This window comes from Camellia sinensis, chromosome 1 (assembly GCF_055761805.1).
Source record: "Camellia sinensis isolate YWXY chromosome 1, ASM5576180v1, whole genome shotgun sequence".
Classification (NCBI taxonomy): Eukaryota; Viridiplantae; Streptophyta; class Magnoliopsida; order Ericales; family Theaceae; genus Camellia; species Camellia sinensis.
Genome location: NC_138961.1, coordinates 90226663 through 90249847, shown reverse-complemented (window position 1 = coordinate 90249847; position 23185 = coordinate 90226663). Strand labels below are relative to the sequence as shown.

Genomic DNA, 23185 nt, shown 5'->3' with positions numbered 1-23185 from the left:
TCTCGGCCAAGGTCATGGCAATACAGCTCTTTCCTTCTCTCAAACCTTGGGCGACTTCAATCAGGCGAATGCTAGCCCCGCCGAAGCCTGAGGAAAGCAGAAAGTGAGACAACAAACATAAGCAGAGGGCGTGTTGCCGGAAACCCTGCCAATAATGGTTGCTGCAGTCACCGGCGTCGGAAAAACGATGGATCAAGCCGAGGATGTCCAGTTCCCCACTGCAGATCAGAGATCGAGCGTCATGCGCCGTGAGCCCACACATCCGCCCTAAAACCTGAGCATGGCCAAAACGGAGCTGGGGCAAGATCACTTCAGAGCATTCAGACTCCATCAAAACCTGAAAATCTTCGAAAGTGGGACACATCTCTTGGCCGCCAAAGCTAAAAACGTGCGTCACTGGATTCCAGAACCTTGCCGCGGCATGGAGAAAAGGAAGCTGTAGCGGAGTACGGCTCAGCGTGAATAGTGCATTCAAGCCGAAACCCCGGAAGTTCAGCTTTTCCGAGCCATCCAAAGAAGAGATCCAAGATATTAGATTTTCTGCGAGAAACGCCTCCATCTTTGTCTAAAACTAAGATGAAATGAATGTTCCCGAAGTTGAGGCTTTTATAGAAGGAAAAACACTATTCACGGGGACACATGTCAAAAACCAGGTGGTTGCAGGACTGAGTGGCCGGCCGGCCACCTTTTCTGGCTGGCCAGCCATTTACTTTTTCAGAAATGGCCGGCCAGCTGTCTCTCTCCACAAAAATGGCCGGCCGGCTCCCAGGGATGGCCGGCAATGCTGCAGTGTATCTCCTTGGCCCTGTTTTACCCTTCGAGGGAGAGTTCCAAGCATTTCCATGCAACGGGAGAGTCAAAGGCCTTCATCTCCCTCCGTTTCGGATGCGTTCCGGTGCCCAGATTGTCAGAAGTACACTCTGTTGTCGTCTTGTTTACCGAGTTGTTGTTTTGATTATCGAGTTGTTGTTTTGCTTATCGAGTTGTTTGTCGAGCGGACGTGTTTCGTGTGTTTTTGAGCCATTGTTCTCTGTTTAAACAATTTTTGTTAAAGTCTTGTTTATTTGCGTTGTCAACGTTGTTGCATTTTGCTTATCGAGTTGTAAACTTCCTAAGGTTCTGTTATATCTTAGTAAGTTGAGTTGCTTAGTTTGTTGCGTCGGTTCACTACCTGACTTGGTGATTACACAATGCGCATTCACATTCAATTTCATTCTTGTGCGAAATAAAATGATGCGATACGATGCTAAAAGTTTAAAATACAAACACCTTTTCAAAAGCTATTTCATTCCATCATGCTTTACAACAAACAAAGGTACAAGTTTTACAAAAAATAAAACTGCCTAACAATGTGCAAAGTGCTACAAACTACTAGCAAAAAGAAAAATAAAGCAGGAAACAACAGCATCAAAGTCCTCGGGAACGGGAACGAGAAGCACTCCTCATCCTCTTCTGCGGGAGAACCTCTGCACCATCATCATCATCTGGGTCAGAGCTGTCATCCTCAGGATCCCCCTCAGCCTCATCTCTGTTCCCCGAACCAAAATCGGAGCCCCCCTCCTCAACAGATGTCTCTGACTGACGATCGGTAGCCTCCTCCTCCTCCTCAGCGTCCTCCTCCTCCTCATCAGGCTCCACCTCTACAACGTGAGCCCTGCGTCTGCGGACAGGCCCTCCTCGAGCTCCTCGAAAAGGCCTAGATGGCCCGGCTCCTCGGGAAGGCCGAGATGGCCCCGCCCCCTGAAAAGGCCCGGGTGACCCAACTCCCTGAAAAGGCCCAGACGGCCCAGCTCCCCAAGGAGGCCCGGGTGGCCTGGCCTGCGGCTGACCGGACCATGAAGGCATCTGAAAACAAAGAGTTCAATTCAAATACATCAGTCCAAATATATACATCAGATGCAGATACAAGCAAAGGCTACGTGAAGTGGGTGCATGTAAATGCAGTATCCAAGTGGGGTGTGTGTCAGATGTGCTCTACACAAGTAGTCTATCGATGCAGTAGAAATCAGCATGTCATCAGAAGTATGATAAATGCCAGAAAACTGAAGGGTACCTGAATGCCCGCGACAGACAACTGTGCCTCCCTACGCAGGACCATGCCCTCGAGTGTGGCCACCAGTCCAACCACCTCCTCCATGTACCCTCGCGGTGGCTGCAAATATGAGCTCATAATCATCAATGAACAAAAAATGGCTAAACATCTGAATGATGAATGAAAAACAGTGGAGCATACCAGCGGTGAGTCAGGATCAATGGCGTATCGATCACTGGGCATCGGAGGCTCTAGCGGGATCGGGGTCGGAGAGATAGCCCCATACTGCCACGCCATCAACTCAGTGGGCATATCTGGCCATCCAGGATGAGGATAAGCCGATGGAGCCGGAGGAACCGGTCTACTCCCACCTCTAGATGTACCAGCCCTGCTAGTAGAAGAGGCGTCTGCAGCCCGAGCCCGAGCCTGGCCCGAGGATGACATACCGGCAGGCCTCATCATCGGGATACGAGCTCCCGTCAATGGAGGCATCAAATATATGTGACGATAAGTGGCGTAGTCCCCCTCCTCAACATATAATAAAGCATTACTACCCAGCATGGCGCCGACTACCTCCGAGTAAGAGAGCCTGTCAGCGGTCCGCATACTGACTGGGGGCACTGCGGGAGGATCCTGAGAAAGATACCCCCATACCTGGCGCAGAAAGCGTTCCCCCAGGAACCATGCCCTTCCAACCGGCCCTTCGAGCAGGACCCTATACTGGGAGATGTCTGACCCTCCGGTATACTGAAGTCGGAGACCATCACCCAGGGGCGCCCAAGGCTGCCATGTGATCTGCGGATGATAAATGCATAAACCAATCAGAAATCGAGAATATACAGAGCAAATCAAAGATGAAAATGAAAGGAACTGAAAGCTCAGAGGTACCTCTGAATGTCGCACAGTGTCAAAGTACTGTCGCAGGTAAAGGAGGGTCTCTCGAGGTCTCGGCCGGTGCGGGCCCTCGAACACCAATGAATATGGGGTCATGGGAATCCCTGCCACCTCCAACTCTGGGGCTAATGCTGGGAAGTATACATAGACCCATAGCTGAGAAAAGCAGTGCAGAATGTAAGTACGAAATGCTGAGAGCAAAATACAGACTGTAAAAGTGCGCTGTGTGTGCAATGTACAAATAATAAAAAGCAAAAATGTAAATCAAGGGGACAGAAAAGTACCTCCTAGGCTCTCCAGTAGCCGCCAAGTAAATCGCCCCGCTCGCGGGAGATCGCGCTCATATAAAAGTAAAGGGTAGCCAGGCCGGCGCCACCCCAGTCATATCGATGGACCTGTGATAGGTCAACCAGAGCGCTCAGCAGGTATAACCCGACTGTGTTCCCTCTGTCGGCGAACAGGGTAGTCCCGAAGAGGAACATAAGGAAACCACGGGTATACTGCTCCGTCTCCTCGGGAGTCTCGGGCACCATCTCCGCCCGCCGGAAGTGGGAAGAGAACCAAGTGTATCGGACTCTCCCAGAAACCCTGTCAACAGGCGGGCGAGCCCCCAATAGATACATCCAAGCGGCCTCCCACTCGCCCATATCCTCATCATAAGGGATGGACCAACCTCCTATGTCAAAGCCAGTCAACACAGCGAAGTCTAGAGGCGTCATAGTCATGTCCCCGGTAGCAGAGAAATGAAAGGAGTTGGTGGTGTCCCACCATCTCTCTACCAAGGCTGCCATCAGTGTCCTCCTGGCAGGACAACGTGACAACCCGACGCAGAAGGGCTCGAACCCTGCCAAGTCTACCAAGTCTCGGACACCCTCCGGGAGCTCAGCATACCAGTCTCGCGCGATGGTGGAACCATACCCCTGCACACTGCGGGAACCAACCTGCATTCAGAATGAATACATGTGTCAATAATGGAATGAAATGGGCCGTGTGCCAATGAGATGAAATGGGCTGTGTGCCAATGAAATGAATGGGCTGTGTGCCAATGAGATGAAATGGGCTGTGTGCCAATGAGATGAAATGGGCTGTATGCCGATGAGGTGAAATAAGCTACATGCAAATTCTAGTGTGGGCTACGTGTTCACTATTTAATCTGGGCTGCGTGTTCAGAAAATTTGAAGTTTGGGCTGCGTGTTCAACTTTCTATCAGTTTGGGCTGCGTGTTCAACTTTCTATCAGTGTGGGCTGCGTGTTCACTAATTAACTGGGCTGCGTGTTCAGAAAATTTGAAATTTGGGTTGCGTGTTCAACTTTCTATCAGTGTGGGCTGCGTGTTCACTAATTAATCTGGGCTGCGTGTTCAGAAAATTTGAAGTTTGGGCTGCGTGTTCAACTTTCTATCAGTTTGGGCTGCGTGTTCAACTTTCTATCAGTGTGGGCTGCGTGTTCACTAATTAACTGGGCTGCGTGTTCAGAAAATTTGAAATTTGGGCTGCGTGTTCAACTTTCTATCAGTGTGGGCTGCGTGTTCACTAATTAACTGGGCTGCGTGTTCAGAAAATTTGAAGTTTGGGCTGCGTGTTCAACTTTCTATCAGTGTGGGCTGCGTGTTCACTAATTAACTGGGCTGTGTGTTCAGAAAATTTGAAGTTTGGGCTGCGTGTTCAACTTTCTATCAGTGTGGGCTGCGTGTTCACTAATTAACTGGGCTGCGTGTTCAGAAAATTTGAAATTTGGGCTGCGTGTTCAACTTTCTATCAGTGTGGGCTGCGTGTTCACTAATTAACTGGGCTGCGTGTTCAGAAAATTTGAAGTTTGGGCTGCGTGTTCAACTTTCTATCAGTGTGGGCTGCGTGTTCACTATTTAATTTGGGCTGCGTGTTCAACTTTCTATCAGTGTGGGCTGCGTGTTCACTATTTAATTTGGGCTGCGTGTTCAGAGAATTTAAAGTTTGGGCTGCGTGTTCAAATTTCAACTAGCGTGGGCTGCGTGTTCACTACTCTAATTTGGGCTGCGTGTTCAGAGAATTTAAAGTTTGGGCTGCGTGTTCAAATTTCAACTAGCGTGGGCTGCGTGTTCATTACTCTAATCTGGGCTGCGTGTTCAGAGAATTTAAAGTTTAGGCTGCGTGTTCAAATTTCAACTAGTGTGGGCTGTGTGTTCACTTTCGAATTCGGGCTGTGTGTTCGACAAATCAGTGTTTGAGCCGTGTGTTCGCCTCTTAACTAATGTGTACTGTGCGTCCGCAATTAATTAATGAGCCGAGTGTTCAGAAATTCGAGTGTTGAAACTACATGTTCAGGATGCAAGTAAAGTAGTATGTCATAAGCTAAACTGCATGTTCAAGCATGGCAAAGGTGCGAAAATGTACGAAAAATACAGAAAATGAGGAAAATACCTCTCGGGCCTCATGAGAGAGGTGATGCTCCGGCTCTCGGAGAAGCAGATCCCCGGGTGCTCGCTCGTCAAAGCTAGTAAAGTGACGGAAGACAGCACGCGGAAGGACATGTGCTGGCGGACGGTACCTCCCGGGAATAAAAGGTCGGGTCCTCGGGGGTAGAGTCATGGGATCGAAATCATCTCCGGCACCTGGAAAACCTCCGCCGTGGTGAGAATTGCCCGCCATTTTCAAAAGATCTGCAAAGGGAGCAAAAATGAGCAAAATGAGCCGAAATTGGAAAAAGTCAACGAAAGTCAACTCCCGAGAAAATCTTCCAAATATTGAGGCAAACTTACTTCAAGTGGCGAAAATGCGAAAAGAAGCTCCGAAATTGAAATTTAATCGCTTCAAAGTGCTTGAAACTGAATTTTTTTGGCGAAAACAATTTGCACGGGGCGTTGGAAAACGCGTAGGAAACTCAGATCTGGAGAAGAAAAGTGTTGTAGGAGGCAAGAAAGGAAGGGCCTCGGCTGCCTTTTATAGGCTCAAGGTCTTGGTTGAAGGAGCATCAAAAGGAGGTGAAAAAGACCAAACTGCCCTCGGATCTGGGCATATGGCCGGCCGGCCCCCTTTTCTAGCCGGCCAGCCATTTCCTTTTTGGAAAACTGGCCGGCCAGCTATCTACTTTATGGAAAACCGGTTGGCCACCTCCCCTCTCCCATATAACCGGTCGGCCATGTCCCCCACATGCTCACCTAGCTCGCTGCAAATTTTGAGGAAGATCGGAGTTCCCGGGACCTGAAAAAGTTCAAGAAAAGTACACTTCCGGTCGCGAAATAGCTCCGCCGGGACTTCAGCTTCAAGTTCTGACATATGTCTCATCATCATTCATCGAAATCGAAGTATATCCTTTTTGAATGAGTTGTAGCCTTTCCGGGAAGCGGATCGGAGGCCGTGATCGAGTTACCTTCGCTGAAACACGCGTTTCCGTACTCGTTGTTTCATAACAAACGGGCACCCTGATTCATGCTCGTGTCACATTATCTTGCATTCTCATGAGCATACCTGCATTAACATGCACATTTCTTGATATTGGCACACCTCCATGTTTGAGCATGCGTTGTCACGCACGTTCCTTTCTCGCATCGCGATGCATACACTCACCGGCACTGCGTGTGTCGAACTTTCGGAATCACATTAAATATATGTTGGTAGCATATTGTACTTGTTGCAATTTCTCTCTTTTGCAGGCACGATATTGTATGTACGGTTCAATTGAAGCTGGTGCGACCAGACGAATCGCGCAGGTATCATATCTTCTCCGTGTGAGACGTGGCGGGGATTGAATAATCCTCCGCATTCTTAACTGCATGAAATGTAGTTGTTGCTTTGCATTCTTGCTTAAAACTGTTGCATCTATTTGCGAATACTTGCTTCATTACAGCTTGCTGCACTTGCATGATCATTGAGTTATGTTCGGCTTCTTGCATATCATTTTCATTTTACCCCATGCCTGCGGGCACATCTCTGTTTATCATGTACGTTTGTCTAAGTCTTCGGCCTTGTCAAAAATGGGTCGTCTCTAGGCTTTGACATTCACTCCCGTCACTTGTGACTTCCGAGTTCTGTCAAAGAGGGGCAACTGTAGACACCCCATTTTTTACCGACCTTAAGACTCAGACGTCACCGATTGAGCACTTGGTGATGTTGCATAATGTGCTCGTTCAGAAGTTTCAGAGTTGCGCCGTGAGCCCTGCCTCCGGACTTCCGAACCCTCTTTTGTACTTTGCCTCGGTTTGCGAACCAGGCTCGGTTTTCTTTGTTTCTTTTCCTGAGGGGAGGGAGAGGTCCCGTAGACCATCTCTCAGTGGCCGTAGGCTACATTTGGTGGCCGTAGGCCATTTTTCCCATTTCGGAGTCCGGTTTCCGATTTTTCGGGACCGTTGGCCGTGTGCCTCGGTTCGGGACCGCCTAACCACCTCCGTTTGTTCTGATTTTTGGCATACATCTTATTTAATCCCTTTTGAGGGACACTGGGGTCTGAGAAACCCACTTCGTGGCCGAATGCCACTTTCGGTGCTTAACAGCCCATTTTCGGGACCCCGAACTGCGCGTTTTGGCCCCCGAACATTCGTTTTGCAACGGTTTTCGTTCGTTTTTGGTAGGTACCTCTGTTTCATCACTAGGAAGGTCATGGAAGGGTGGGAGGCCAGCAATTGTTTCAGCAACCAGTTATACATCCTCCGACGCCCTCCGACGCCCGTTTTTCGCACTTCCGGGCTAATGTTGAACACCTTGGGCCCATTTTCTTGAACTTTGAATCACATATTTGTGATGTACACACATGGGAGGACCCTAAAAAATGGTGGCCGGCCATTAATGCTACTTGACCCTTTTGACCCCCTCCTTCCGGGCTAATGTTGAACACCTTGGGCCCATTTTCTTGAACTTTGAACCACATATTTGTGATGTACACACATGGGAGGACCCTAAAAGTTGGTGGCCGGCCAGTAATTCCACTTGACCCTTTTGAACCCCTCTTTCCGGGCTAATGTTGAACCCCTTGGACCCACTTTCTTGGACTTTTAACCACAGGGTTGTGTTGTACACACATAGGAGGACACCATCAATTGGTGGCCGGCCAGAAAATCTGATTGACCCTTTTGACCCCTAGCCGGCCGGCTAGGGGGTGTGGCCGGCCGGCCACCTGCAGCAAAAGTACCAGGCCGGCCGAGCTCCTTGCACTGTTCCCTTTACAGCTATGGGGCTTTATCCCCCAGAAAAGATCTTTATCCGGGGGATATTTTGTGGGGGAAAGTTGCTCTCCTTTTCCCCCACCTTTGCACCCCCTTTTTGGCCTTTATAACAAGCAAGCTATATCACATGTTGGGGTTAGAAAAATTCTTCTTCAAGCTTCCATACACAACTCCATCTTTATCCCTCTCATTTCCTTGAAAATTTCTAAGTCCCTAATCACCATTTCTTCTACACCACCAAGCCCTACCATCACCACCTCATTTCCAGCAACAAGGAAGGCTTCTCAAAGGTTAAAGGAGCTACAAATTGGTCCAAGAAGCAACAAAAGTCTTAGTCTTCAAGGGTGAGTAACATTTCTCCTCTTTGACCCTTTTTCTTGATCCATTTGTAAGCCCCACATTCTTTTTGTTTCGAGCTCCGGCCCTAACTGAAAGTGGCCCTCTTTTGAGCTCATATTCACTTTTCATTAAGGGCTCAACCCTGTTTGAGCCCTCCATGATGCACTTGCTTCATTGATCCTCTTATATGTCATAATCTTGCATGCTATTTTTGGCCCATGAGTAATCTGTTTTTGAGCATGTTGTAAACTGATATTAGGCTTATTTTGAGCCCCTCTTCAACATTGAAGAAGGGCTCAACACCATTTGGGACTCCCATGTTGTACCTACCATTATACTCCTCTTTTCTTCCCCATTCTTGCATGCAATGGCAGCCTACCATGCTTTTGTTTTTGGCCATTTTACAGTTCTGAAAAAGTGCTTATTTTGGTCCATTCTTCATATTTCATTTAGGTCCTTTCATGGTTTGGGGCCTCCATATGCCACTTCATGTTATATCTCTCTTTTATTCCCCATTCTTGCATGTTTAGTTAGCCTACCATGCTTTTGTTTTTGGCCATTTTACAGTTCTGAAAAAGTGCTTATTTTGGCCCATTCTACATGTTTTATTAAGGGTCTTTGGCTGTTTGGCGAATATTTTGCATACCTCATGTTATAGCCACTTTTGAGCCTCATTTTGCATCACATTTCTATCATGTTTTTATACTGATTTTGGGGCTGCCATATACTGTAAATATTCATATTTTTGGTCCCTCTTCAGTGTTGTAGAAGGGAATTTTTCAGTTTGGATTTTTCTTATATCACTTGCTTCATTACCCCTCTTTTGGCCCCTATTCTTGCATGCCATTTTTGCCATACCTATGCTTGCTGTTTGGCCATGTTTATAACTGTGAAAGTGCCTTTTTTGGGACTGTCTAGCTTCTGTCTTTGCATTGCATGTCCATATTGTGCATGTTTGGCATAGCGATAGGCCATTTCGGGTGCCTAAATTCGCATTTCGGGACAATTCCATGCATTTGGTGTCATTTCGCCTCATTTCTGGACTGTTTTCCCTCATATTTTAGTGCTGAAATTCCATTAGAATGATTGCATGCCATTTCCATGCCATTGCATCGCATTTCCGCCATTGCCTCGGTTTGCGTGCCCGTGTGCACGCATTTCGAGGCACCTCATTTTTATCCGCCGGCATCCTATGTGAGTGTGGCTGAGGCTCACTCATGTTGGTATAAGCCCACATCATCATTTCATGTCATTATATCACATTCCGCCATTGCCTCGGTTTGCGTGCCCGTGTGCACGCATTTCGAGGCACCTCATTTTTTTATCCGCCGACATCCTATGTGAGTGTGGCTGAGGCTCACTCATGTTGGTATAAGCCCACATCATCATTTCATATCATTATATCACATTCCGCCATTGCCTCGGTTTGCTTGCCCGTGTGCACGCATTTCGAGACACCTCATTTTTATCCGCCGGCATCCTATGTGAGTGTGGCTGAGGCTCACTCATGTTGTTATAAGCCCACATCATCATTTCATGTCATTATATCACATTCTGTCATTTTCTCGGTTTGCGTGCCCGTGTGCACGCATTTCGAGGCATCTCATTTTCACAGCATAGTGCATACTAGGTTGTATCTTAGATTGCATTCTGTCATTTTCTCGATTTGCGTGCCCGTGTGCACGCATTTCGAGGTATCTCATTTTCATAGCATTGTGCATACTAGGTTGTATCTTAGATCGCATTCTGTCATTTTCTCGGTTTGCGTGCCCGTGTGCACGTATTTCGAGGCATGTCATTCCATAGCATTGTGTATGTTAGGATTGTATCTTAGTTGCATTTCATACATATCATGCATATTGCATCGTGTTCGAAATAGGAGTTAGCCCGGGCACGGGAAACGAGGTGCATTTCGTACTCCGAGTGACGGAATGTGTCTCAATTCCAAGTCACCGACACTCCGGATCATCCATGATGGAGTTAGGTTTTATTGTGTTTTCATGTGCATTCATCCTATATTGAATTGTGCATTTCGATTCCTCGGCCATCATGCCTCGGTATGCGTGATTGGTGGCACGAGGATCGAGACATGCATACATTTGTGAAAATACATTGCTATGCCCCTTTCCTGCTCTCTGTTGCAGCAAAATCAGGAATCAGCAACTTTTCGGGACTTGGCACGCTTTTCAAGAATAACAAGTGTAAACAGAGGCTAATTGGGGCATTCCGGTGGATTTCCGCGCAAGACAACCCGGACATGCATCATCCATCAGAAGCAAGGCAGTCCCTGGCTTGCATGCCAGTTTTATTTATTTTCTTAGTTAATTTGTTAATTAATTAAGATTATGTATTATTTGGACTGTAATATTCTTTCATTCGGGACTGTATATTTATTCGGACCCTCCGAGTGAGGGCACAACTGTAATAAGTGTGCGTGAGTGTGATGTATGTCTTCCAACCCCACGTCTTTCTCCCTTTTATTTATCCGCTTATGATGGTTAGATTAGGGCATATTTAAATTAGCATACAGTATGACGGCATGTTTGCATTCATTCATCTGTATTGCATGCACCGGGCTCGGCGCATCATACTAACTGCATTGTACTTTCAATTTCAAAGTTGAATACATGATAATTGTAACATTTCATATGCCATCATAGAATAGCCGAGCCTGCTATAGTTGCATTTTGCATGTGTTGCATTAGACATTTCTGTATACTTAGGATTCATGCATGATTTCTAATGAGTTGCTATTTTGGCTTGGAGTACTCGGTAAGCTTTATGCTTTAGCATCCTTGCATGCGTGTGAGTGACTGCCATGAATAGCATGCTTACCATGAGGCTATGTGCTTATCTGATATAACTGCCTGAATGCCAGTGGGTGAAGGTTGGGTTACTTGGATTGGAATAAATCATCAAATGTTTTAAAGCCTACCTGCGGGTAGCAAACCATTTTCAAAAAAGCAAACATGAAATATTTTTGTTCCAATTCAGGCGACCCAGTCTATACTTGTATGCTGTGCGCATCACATAGTAACCTAGGCTAATAAACCGGAATAAGAACTCACAATGTTTTCAAAAATTGATATCATGGTTAGTAGAGGCCGGTCTATGACCGGGCGAGCGGGGGTGCTCACGAAGTGACCTTCCCCAATCGTACCCAAGTTCCCGAGCCGAGGCAACTTTGGTGATGACGGACACGTGGCCTTTTGGCACCGAGTCAGGGTTTCCTAAATTTCTCAAAATAAAATATTTAGGTGGCGACTCTGTATCTGGCAAAGCAGTCCATGTTTGGCACTTCTTTCAAAAATCAGTTTTCTCAAAACGATTTGCCGGATTTGGACTCTTTGGTTCAGACTTAGAACCGTGACTAACGAAAGTCGAGTCCGAGCTGTAGCGAGGTCCCCCGCGGGCTTGTTACACTGTCCCATGGCATCTACTAGGCCACCCCACGGATTCACTAGCTGAGTAGATGGGACATTGGATGGTCCAATTCCTTGGTCTCGTCCAATATTACGAGCAAATGGTACTTGCTCTGAAGTACTGGTCTGTTCGACCATAGGTTCCGATAAGATAGGAGTCTCCACAGGATGTGTTATCACATTATCCTCTGGATTAGGTATCTCTACTTCTCCTTCCACGCCTTCTTCTAAGCGTTCATTTTCTCCTTGTCTCCTACGTCTAGCCATTTTAAATGGGTCCCACTGGGCATGCCAAAAATATATGTTGGCTTTTTGGCTCTCGAAAGTTATTTTTGTAATTATGAGCGTGCCAGTAAGGATCAATCAGCCCTTATAGAATTTTAATTGTCAACCAATTATTCAGACGATTGTGTTATAGTTCTTTCAGCCTCAATGAAGAGGACTTTTACTGGTGGCTTGATTTAGGAGAATTTAAGCATAAGAACAGTTAAATAAAGAACAATTGAAGCATTTCATTAGTGTGAAAGACTTACAATGATCCAAACTCAGCCTCGTAGAGATTTACAGCGACAATATACTTGAAAACTACTCCTATGAATGAAGTGTAGTGTAGGAATTTAAAGTACAGAAATGTAAAGAGCAGGAAATATAAAAACTGGAATGCAAAATGTAAAGTAAGACTGGTTTTTTAGATCTGAGCCTCCTTCTTTTCCTGGGGTTTTCCCTGCTATTTATACTCCCCAAAGATAACCATCGAACTGCACTTCAAATCGTCGAACTGCTCCTCTGTAATCGCTGATCGTGCTGTCTTATGAATAGTTTCACTACGCTTTCACTTGCAGTTAGGCTTCCCTCCTATATTTGAATTTGAATGTGAGTAACCGTTGAGGCCACGTCACTTTGCATCTCTTTGTTGATCCACTGTTACTCAGATCTTATAACAACCAATTTTAACTGTCACGTGTATGATCAGGATCGGAGACTTGACTGGTTTCCCCATATTACCCTTACTTTGCCACGCGTCGAATTGTCACTATCTTATACAAAATATGTAGCCAACATGAGTGCAGGATTTACACCACATGAGAGAAATTAACACACAAACAATATTAAACTCTTCTATATGTGTGTTGAATCCATAATTTTATATAACTTTAAATGGTGATCCACAACCACATGGTAAAAGCCAGATTCTTTTTTTCAAATATGATAATTGTAGTTGATTGTAATGATAAGGGTTTTCAAACCCCAATTTTAATGAATGCTCTCCAATTTTGAACTGTTAGTTTCGATTTTCGATTGTCACGATTAGAGTGGGTTGCTCAGAACCAATCTGAGCCATAAAAAATTTAAAATCAAATTAGACAAAACCAGTAAAATACGATTTGGTTTGATTTGAAATAATAATTTTAAAATATATTATTATTATTATTCACATTATAATCGAAAAATATTACTCATAACTTAAGATTTGGTAGATGATTTTTCAGAGTTAGTTTTATCACTATATAAGAATATAAGAGTAGATAATTACAACTTGTATAAATAATTGATTTGTTATTTTATTTATTTATTTAAATAATTTAATTCAATTTAAAATCAGATCTATAATTATAAAACTATGAATCAATATAATTCACTTATTTTAAAAATCTAAGATTGAATGGAGAATATCAAATCCAACCATGTAATTTGGTCTGAATGGGATGGGTTTGTAATTTTTATATTTTTTATATTCTTGCTAACTACTACGAACCATTAAATAAAAATACAACAATATATATATATATATATATATTTGGATCAATAAGACTACACACAACATTATTGCATGAAAAATATAGCCGAGAAACCACACTCGTTAAGCGAAGGGAAAACGTGGAAAACGCGTTCAATAAAGGAACATACAAGTTGCTAGCTTGGCGACAAATCTAGCGATATGTGATTTCTTAAAATTAGCGATCACAGTCTACTGACGGACGGGTAGACAAATTGTTTAAGAATCACATGATACGCTTTAGCTTTTGTGGGGTCCAGGAGCTCCACTGTGTGACAACCACCCGCATTAAACTGGGCCATCACCTGCACACCCTTCTCTTTTAACATCTTCGCCACCTCCATCTGGCGGTCAATCAGCGGGTCTCCCTCACAGCCCGTTACCATAACTTTCCACCCCAGCAACCTAACTCGCTCGACCGATTCATTGCTTACCGTTGGATTAGAATACTTGTGATCTCGATCGGCACCAATTGGCAACGAGCATTCCCACATAAGATCATTCATAAACAGCGGAATTATCCGATCGTTGACTAATCTCATCTCTGATTTAGTCCTCTGAGACCCACCAAAATACGGATGGTGCAATATCAGCCCTTTGATCTTCAACGGTTCAAGATCAGCTGATGCCGCCGCAGCAGCTGCACGTAGTGCCGCGTGGTAGGCTATGTTTCCACCAGCGCTAACGCCCATGAGAAAACAGCTTGAAAAATCAGTGAACTCACGCAGCCATTCATCGTCGGAGGTTTTAATCCAGTGCAACGCTTCCATGGCATCATCGTAGGCCGCCGGGAGCCGGTGCTCTGGAGCGAGACGGTAATCGACGGACACGATTACGACACCGGTTTCGATGACCATATCAACGCAGAAGTTGTGGAAAGCATTGGTGGCTGCACTGCAAGTGGTGAACCCTCCACCATGGAAGTAAACAACGAGAGGTAGCTTTGTGGTGGATGATGATGAGGAGGAGGAACTATGATCCAGTGCTTCTCGGGGAAGGAATAGGCGAACCCAGGTGTTGTGATGTGGGTTGAGAGAGACGTCTTTGGAGAGAACGGGACAGGTGGAAGAGTTGGGATCGGGTGTTGCAGGGATGATTGGGAATTGCTGGACGCGGGTGATCGTGCCGTCGGGGTTTCGGATGATGCTGACGTAATCGAAGGCTTGGCCTGCACTTGTAGGATCTGATGATAGGTTGCTTGGATGGTTAGGCATGCTTTCTAACAGAATGTTGATCAAGATGGACCTGAAACAGAAAATGCTTTGTGATGTTATTAGAGCTAAAGCTAATACTCTTTTGCAAAATTATATATAAGGCCCCTTTAGCAACACATTATTTTAGTTTAAAAATTAAAAATTATTAAAAAATTAAAAAATCTATTAAAAAAATTAAAATTTTATTTTTTGCAACTTTTTTTTTAGAGAGTCAAAAAATATTCTAAATATACTAATTTTTTTATCTTATACTTTAGTTAAAAAAAAAAAATCATAATAAAGAAGAAAAAAACTAACTAAAATAACATGTTGTCAAATGAGACCTAAGTCCACGTTCTAAAACTTGTAACGTATACAATGATGATTAATTAGTGATTAGAAAAAATATAAATATACATATATATATATATATATATATATTGTGAAAACCTCCTTATTGGGCCATTTTTAATGTCAAGGACAGTTTAAAATTTACTTCCTAAATCCCTTGAGCAACAAGCGTGTCCTCCATAAAAGACAAACTAATATATATATGTATATATATATATATATATATATGTTTTGACAATCTTACCCTTAGTGTATATCTTAAAGATTTTGAATCAAATCTATATGCATGATTCATGTGAAGCAGTGGTTGCTTCTCAAGCAGAGATAACGATTCACATGAAGGGATGTAATTCACGATTCAACTTTTTTGGAGCGAGGAGAGTTCTTGTTCTGATTATTATGTTATCTTTACTATGTGATGTATATAAGTATAGATTAATTCGCCTAATTTAAAACATTTTGATTTTATGTTCGTTTTGAAAAGTATTTTAAATATGTATCACTTGAAAAAGGTGGTCTCAATGTACATTAATCAAATCATCCAAATTTAAGCGAAAAAACCTCCATCCACAGGTATTCAAACAGGTATATTGAATAAGCACTTAGCCCCATGGTGAATATGCTTGACATGACAATAATCACATACATGCAATATGCTAATGCGAAAAAATACTCACCTAGTACTATAAGGCGAGCCAAAGAAGATAAAATAATTAGAAGAAATTCATGCTCCTAAATAATGCAATATGACTAATGCAACGCATACGATATGTAAATAATAGGCTCGGTTACTAGCATGGCATGCGATAGAACACATATTCGAGTTAAGAATTTTAAATTGACATTGATTAGTATGATGAGCTGAACCCTTATGCATGCAAGACGAATGAATGCAAGTCGTGGAAAATGCTAAGTAAAACATGATGCCATACAACCATAGTATGAGGATAAATAAAGGGGAAAAAGAAATGAGGGTTGAAAGACATACACAATATTACAAGTTTGCCTTCATACAAGAGGGTCTGAATGAATACCCTAATTAAGCCAATTATTACAACACCAAATAAATGAATCAACTACACTAACTAATCCTAACAAATTCAAATAATTCTAAGTAATGAATTACAACACACTATTATTAAAGTTCTAATTTCATGAGCCACGATAAGTAAAGAAGCGTGTATGCATGAACGAGAATATCCACCTGCAAACGCCTCTATTTTGCTACCAGAACTGTTCTGTTTTGCAGTCATAAAAATAATATGTTTTATACTCAGCCTCTACTCTGTTCTTCCATGAAGATGGTACTGTCTGCATAAAATAAAGTGACTGGTTGGCCTTGAAAAATGGTCGGCTAGATGGACATGTGGTCAGCCGACCACTATTTTGGGGGTTTGCCCTGTTACAACAGAAAGGAAACATAGCACAAACAAAGTATTTCCAGTGGGTGTTTATTCTCTCTGCCTCTCCCTGGTATGAAACAGATCAAAGGAGGGGTACACTCGATTCGCAAACCATCAATTGACGTATACTCATTGTGTGATGATCTATGAATCGATGGGGCAAAGTCTCAATAAATGGAAATAAAAGACCGACGAAACCTCCTCCCTATCATGGAATTGCTTCTCTAGGGAAGTGGTAGACTTCGCTTCTCGAATCATTAACATCACTAATGAATATGTAATGACTTGAGACACAATAGGTTCAATTAACTTCCGATTGAACCCAAATCAATTTTATTACTCTTGTTACCATTTTTAATCTAATTTTGTTAGCCTCTTTTATTACTTTTCCATTCTTTAATCATTTTAGTCCAATATTGAGGATTATGTCCAACAATGAAGAGAAGCGTCAAACAAGAAGTTATTTTTGACATGAGAGAGATGTAATGCCCTAGTAATGAGAAGAGATTAAATCATTAAGCATAAAAGGTCTCTTTGTCATGCTTAAACAAGTATTGTTTGAAACAACTCTTAAACAAAGAAAACAAAGAAAGAAGGGAAGTTGCAGAGATGATTATTACACATGAAAGTAAATGTATGAAAGCTATGAAATAAAAGTTATCAACTCGAATAGGTTGGTGTCTAAGGCCTAAACAACCAAACCTATGAGAACTTACAACACTATAAACATGATTTTCAAAGCATAACAAAATAAACACATCCAAATAGTCCCAAAAACAGCAAAAACTATGCTTGAATTCGTATGAAAAGCTAGTAAGCAATCCTAAAGAGGGGTGGCTAACCCCTTCACTTTTTGGACCTGAAAACCACATATTTTTACCTTTTAAAACTCTAAAAATCAGTGGCCAAAAGTTGAGAAAGAAGTGGGAAATACAAGGACAAAAGCTTAGAGATTAAGGTTCAAAGAAAGGTGGTTAACCCCTCCACCTTTGGTAGCTTTAGGTCACAAGTTTCAACCAATAAAAATAGTTTAAAAATAGTAAGAAAAGAAAAGAAAGAAGTAGTGTAAAGATGGCCAATGTTATACCTCTTTAAGAGAGGTTACTCTTTGATTCACAAACTAACAAGTGATCACCCTCAAGAGCTGAAATTTTATCTCAAGAACCTCAGCAAGGAGCTTAAAATTTTTGGTTTGGGAAGTGTATATAGAGTGTATGTATATTGCAAGATAGAGAGGGAGAGTGTTTGGCAAGCTTTGAGCACTTTGAAATTTTTTCTAACGTAAAATCAAAAAGGATGGTCATTTATATACAGAAAAATAGGTGTCTCTATCGAAAATATCTCTATAGAGACAGCCAGTGCAAGGCGTACACATGGAGGGGTGGATAGCTGGCCACAAAATATTGATCTATCAGGATACTTGGCCAGCCGGCCAGTGACTTGTACGTCCGGCCACAAAAAATTGCTATCAAGTCTGATTTCAAACGAGTATATCTCCTTTATTCGTACTTGGTTTTAGGTGATTCTTAAGCCTAAACTGAAGCCCCAGAAGGATATTTTCCAATAGTGGCGGTCTCGCATCAAAATTCTAAGTGTACAAAGAGATATGACAAATTTAGTGAAGGCTGCTCATTTCTTTCTTAACAGTTTGATACCCAACTTCAAATGGTCGTATCTTCCTCATCTGGACTCGATTTTAGGTGATTCTTAAGTCCTAATTGAAGCCCCAAAAGCCTAATTTCCAGTGGTGGTAATCTCATATCTATATTCTAAGTGTACAAAGAGATATGCCTAATTTAGTGAAGGTTGCTCATTTTTTTTCTTAATGGTTTGATGCCCTACCTTTCCCCAAACTAGTTTTTTTCCCAACCTCTCCTATTTCCTTCAACTTCAAACCAATAAATAAGATGTTTTTAAATATTTTTCAAAGAGTTCACCTCCCCTCCATTTATTTCCACTTTGTCCTTGCTCAGTTTACTGAAAAATGTAATATTTTAAACGAAATGTGAGCCTCAGAATATCATAGAAACATTTGAAAAAATAATTTCAAAAATAGGGTTTTGAGGTCTGAAATAGTTTTGGTTAAAATTGGGTGTAAGGTTGGGCTCAGAAGCTCAAAAATCGATGCCTTTTGCTGAAGATTCGAACGATTGTGCAGCGTAACTTTTCATCATCGAGTGTTCAACCTGTAGTACCCAAGTCCTAAGGGCCATAAAAAATGGGGTGTCTACAGTATCTATATTTCAAGGGGGTAGAGAAGTGTGTTGGACAAGCTTTAGGCTTTTGGTAATTTTTTCTAACCCCAAACCATGAAAGGGGGTATTGTATTTATAGAGTTTCAACTTCTCACATCGGAAATATCTTCAAAAGAGACAGTTGGTCCAAATCCCATAGATGAGAACAACTAGTTGCTGCAAAATATCTGTTTTTGCTAAACATGATCGGCCTAATCAAAATGGCCTAGTGGCCATCTGTTGGCCAACTATTCTCTGAGTGGTCAGGCTAGAAAAAATAAGGTTTTGGTCAAAATAAGGTGCTAGGGTTAGGCTTTAAAGCTTGAAACCGAATTCTTTTGATGAAGATTCAAACGATTGCACAACGTAATATTTTATCATCGAGTGTTTAGAGTGAAATACCCAAGTCTTAGGGGCAGTCAAAATGGGGTGTCTACAACCACCCGTTGATTGAACATATTTCATTCCAGACATGGTGGATGGCACAAACTGATATTAGAAATTTGGGACTGCTTTCATTTATTTTATGAATTGGGTGTTTAGTTTGAACCAGATTATGCCAAGTCTGTGGGGTTGGAATCAGGATCGAGCCAGTCTTATGAGTCAAAGTCTAGTGATTTTGGGGGTGATAACCCAGACATCACTATCTTTTCTGTGTCTGTATTTCCTTTTCCTCTTAAGTCAGTTTCGAACGTTGAGCCAAATGTTCTGAATGAAAATGCAGTAATTTTCACCTACTTCTTTGTGCTTGTAAATCATTGCATTGACCCAAAAAAAAAAAAATCAAAACTTTGATAAAGACGAAGAGGAAGGAATTCCTCAAGATTTGTAAAATTTTATCGACTGAGAGGAAGAGAGGTGTGCTAAGCCTTTGCTGGATGAGATCATTGTGGTTAATGTGGGTATTGAGAAGGATCTTGGCTCGGTCCAAATTGGTTATACATTGTCTTTAGAAGAGCACGAGCGACTAGTCGCTTTATTAAAAGATTTCAAAAAATATTTTTGCATGGTCCTGTGAAGGCATGCCGGGAATTGATCATGAGATTGTACAACATAGGATCACTCTCGACCTTGAGACTCGACCCCCTTGTAGACACCCTATTTTTGACCGAACTTAAGACTTAGACGTCACCAGTTGAGCGCTTGGTGATGTTGCATATCGCGCTCTTTCAGGAGTTTCAGAGTCGCGGCTGTGAACCCCACCTCCGGACTTCCGAACCCTCTTCTGTGCCTTGTCTCGGTTTGCGAACCAGACTCGGTTTTCTCTGTTTCTTTTCCTGAGGGGAGGGAGAGGTCCCGTAGACCATCTCTCAGTGGCCGTGGGCTACATTTGGTGGCCGTAGGCCATTCTGCCCATTTCGGAGCCCGGTTTCTGGTTTTTCGGGACTATTGGCCGAGTGCCTCGGTTCGGGACCGCCTAACCGACTCCGTTTGCTCTGATTTTTGGCATACTTCTTATTTGCTCCCTTTTGAGGGACACTGAGGTCGGAGAAACCACTTCGTGGTCGAACGCCACTTTCGGTGCTTAGCAGCTCATTTTCGGGACCCCGAACTGCGTGTTTTGGCCCCCGAGGGTTCGTTTTGCATCAGTTTTCGTTCATTTTTGGCAGGTGGCTCTGTTTCATCACCGGGAAGGTCACTGGAGGGTGGGAGGCCAGCAATTATCTTGGCAACCAGTTATATTCCATTTTCGCCCTCCGACACCCTTTTTCGCACTTCCGAGCCAATGTTGAACACCTTGGAGCCACTTTCTTCAACCCCAAACCACATATTTGTGATGTACACACATGGGAGGACCCTAAAAGTTCATGGCCGGCCACTAATGTTGCTTGACCCTTTTGAACCCCTCCTTCCGGGCCAATGTTGAACAACCTAGGCCATTTTTCTTGAACTTTGAACCACATATTTGTGTTGTACACACATGGGAGGACCCTAAAAGTTCATGGCCGGCCACTAATTCCATTTGACCCTTTTGAACCCCTCTTGAAAATGGCTTGTTCTCTCTCCTGTTTTAGAATTTTCAAATTCGAACCACAGGGTTGTGAAGAGGAGACCTGAGAGGCCACCTTTTTGTGGTGGCCGGCCACTAATTGAAGTTGACCTTTTTGACCCCTAGCCGGCCGGCTAGGGGGGGTGGCCGGCCAGCCACCTGCAGCAAAAGTAAGGGGTCGGCCATGCTCCTCATGCTTGGTACTTTACAGCTGTGCAGCTGTTTCCCCTAGAAAATATCCCAATCTGGGGGATATTTTGTGGGGGAAAGCTTGCCTCCTTTTTCCCCCACCTTTACACCCTCTTTTTGTTCCATATAACCAGCTGCCAACATACAATATAGGGGTTGGAACAAAATTGCTTTGAGGCTTTACATACAACTCTCCCTCTATCTCTCTCATTTTCTCAAAAACTTCCAAGTTTTGGCCTCATTTCTTCATCATCATCAAGCTCTACCACCACCCCTCCATTCCAGCAGCAAGGGGAGGAATTCCAGCAGCTTAGAGTCATCAAAGTTAGTCCAAGAAGCAACAAAAGCATTGATCTTCAAGGGTAAGTCCACTTTCCCTCTTTTCTAGCTCATTTTTGCAACATTTGTAAGCCATACATGCTTATTAATTTGAGCTCCGACCAAAACTGAAAAGGTCATTTTTTTGAGCTCATTTTCTTGTTTCATTAAGGGCTCAACCCTGTTTGAGCCCTCCATATTGCACTTGCTTCAATATCCTCCTTAAATACCGTTTTCTTGCATGCTTTGGCAGTCTATCATGCTTCAATTTTTGGACGATTTACAGGCCTAGAGATGGCCTTATTTTTACCTTCTTAACATGTTTCATTGAGGGTCTTTGGCCATTTGTGGAATATTTTGCATACTTCATGTTATAGCCTCCTTTGAGCCTCATTTTGCATTGCATTTCTAGCATGTTTGTATATTGTTTTGGAGTTTTTAAAGTTCTGAAAATATGCTTATTTTTGGTCCCTATTCAATGTTTTAGAAGGGAATTTTTCAGTTTGGGCTTTGTATATACCACTTGCCTCTTTGGCCACCTTTTGGTCCATTTTCTTGCGTAAGAACTTAGCCTTATCTATGTTTATTTTTGAGGTTTTTACAGTTCTGTGAAAGTGCTTATTTTTGGTCCCTCTTCAATGTTGTTGAAGGGTCCTAACCCATTTGGAGTTTGCAGCTGTGAGTTGCTTCATAATCTCATGTTTAGGGCCATTTTCGCATGCTAATTTTGCCCTATCTTTGCTTGCTGTTTGGCCATGTTTTGTACTAGAAAAATGCTAATTTTGGGACTGCCTTGCTTCTGTATTTTCATTGCATATCCATATTGTGCATGTTTGGTATAGCTATAGGCCATTTCGGGTCCCAAAATTCATGTTTCGGGACTATTCCTCGCATCGGGTGTGTTTTCGCCTCATTTCGGGGCTGTTTTCCCCCATATTTCAGTGCCTAAACTCCATTAGCATTCTATATGCCATTCCATGTCATTTGCATTGCGTATGTTGTTGCCTCGGTTTGCGTGCCCGTGTGCACGCATTTTGAGACACCTCATTTTTACTCATCGGCCTCTTATGTGAGTGCGGCTGAGGCTCTCTCATGTTAGTATAAGTCCATGTTGCATTCTATATGCCATTCCATGTCATTTGCATTGCGTATGCTATTGCCTCGGTTTGCGTGCCCGTGTGCACGCATTTCGAGGCACTTCATTTTCATCCATCGGCCTCTTATGTGAGTGTGGCTGAGGCTCTCTCTTGTTAGTATAAGTCCATGTTGCATTCTATATGCCATTTCCATGCCATTGCATTGCATATACCATCGCCTCGGTTTGCGTGCCTGTGCGCACGCATTTCGAGGCACTTCATTTTCATCCATCGGCCTCTTATGTGAGTGTGGCTGAGGCTCTCTCATGTTAGTATAAGTCCATGTTGCATTCTATATGCCATTTCCATGCCATTGCATTGCATATACCATCGCCTCGGTTTGCGTGCCCGTGTGCACGCATTTCGAGGCACTTCATTTTCATCCATCGGCCTCTTATGTGAGTGTGGCTGAGGCTCTCTCATGTTAGTATAAGTCCATGTTGCATTCTATATGCCATTTTTGCCATATTGCATTGCATATGCCATTGCCTCGGTTTACGTGCCCGTGTGCACGCATTTCGAGGCACTTCATTTTCATCCACCGGCCTCTTATGTGAGTGTGGCTGAGGCTCTCTCATGTTAGTATAAGTCCATGTTGCATTCTATATGCCATTTTTGCCATATTACATTGCGTATGCCATTGCCTCGGTTTGCGTGCCCGTGTGCACGCATTTCGAGACACTTCATTTTCATCCATCGGCCTCTTATGTGAGTGTGGCTGAGGCTCTCTCATGTTAGTGCAAGCCCATATCGCATTTCATATCATTTGC

At 43.3% G+C, this 23185-nt stretch overlaps 2 protein-coding genes across 2 annotated transcripts; both read right to left on the bottom strand.

Annotated features, from left to right (window-relative positions):
• Positions 1-1269: 1269 nt before the first annotated feature.
• Positions 1270-2481, bottom strand: LOC145789844 (uncharacterized). The gene is made up of 3 exons (XM_082867377.1): positions 2234-2481; positions 2054-2152; positions 1270-1845 (listed from the first exon to the last, which is right to left on the bottom strand). Exons 1-3 carry the CDS (start codon positions 2474-2476, stop codon positions 1408-1410), a joined length of 780 nt encoding a protein of 259 aa, XP_082723503.1. The 5' UTR covers positions 2477-2481; the 3' UTR covers positions 1270-1407.
• An 11101-nt stretch (positions 2482-13582) lies between these two features.
• On the bottom strand, positions 13583-15080 carry LOC114282902 (carboxylesterase 1). Its single transcript, XM_028225670.2, has one exon. The coding sequence runs from the start codon at positions 14813-14815 to the stop codon at positions 13787-13789; it is 1029 nt and encodes a 342-aa protein (XP_028081471.1). The 5' UTR covers positions 14816-15080; the 3' UTR covers positions 13583-13786.
• Positions 15081-23185: the final 8105 nt, after the last annotated feature.

What these genes read in the sequence shown, in the direction of transcription:
- LOC114282902 (XM_028225670.2), bottom strand. Translation starts at nt 14,815, where the DNA reads ATGCCTAACCATCCAAGCAACCTATCATCAGATCCTACAAGTGCAGGC.
- LOC145789844 (XM_082867377.1), bottom strand. Translation starts at nt 2,476, where the DNA reads ATGTCATCCTCGGGCCAGGCTCGGGCTCGGGCTGCAGACGCCTCTTCT. An exon ending in TTGATCCTGACTCACCGCTG is followed by an intron (nt 2,153 to 2,233) that starts GTATGCTCCACT and finishes TCATATTTGCAG; the next exon opens with CCACCGCGAGGGTACATGGA. An exon ending in TGTCTGTCGCGGGCATTCAG is followed by an intron (nt 1,846 to 2,053) that starts GTACCCTTCAGT and finishes CTTTGTTTTCAG; the next exon opens with ATGCCTTCATGGTCCGGTCA.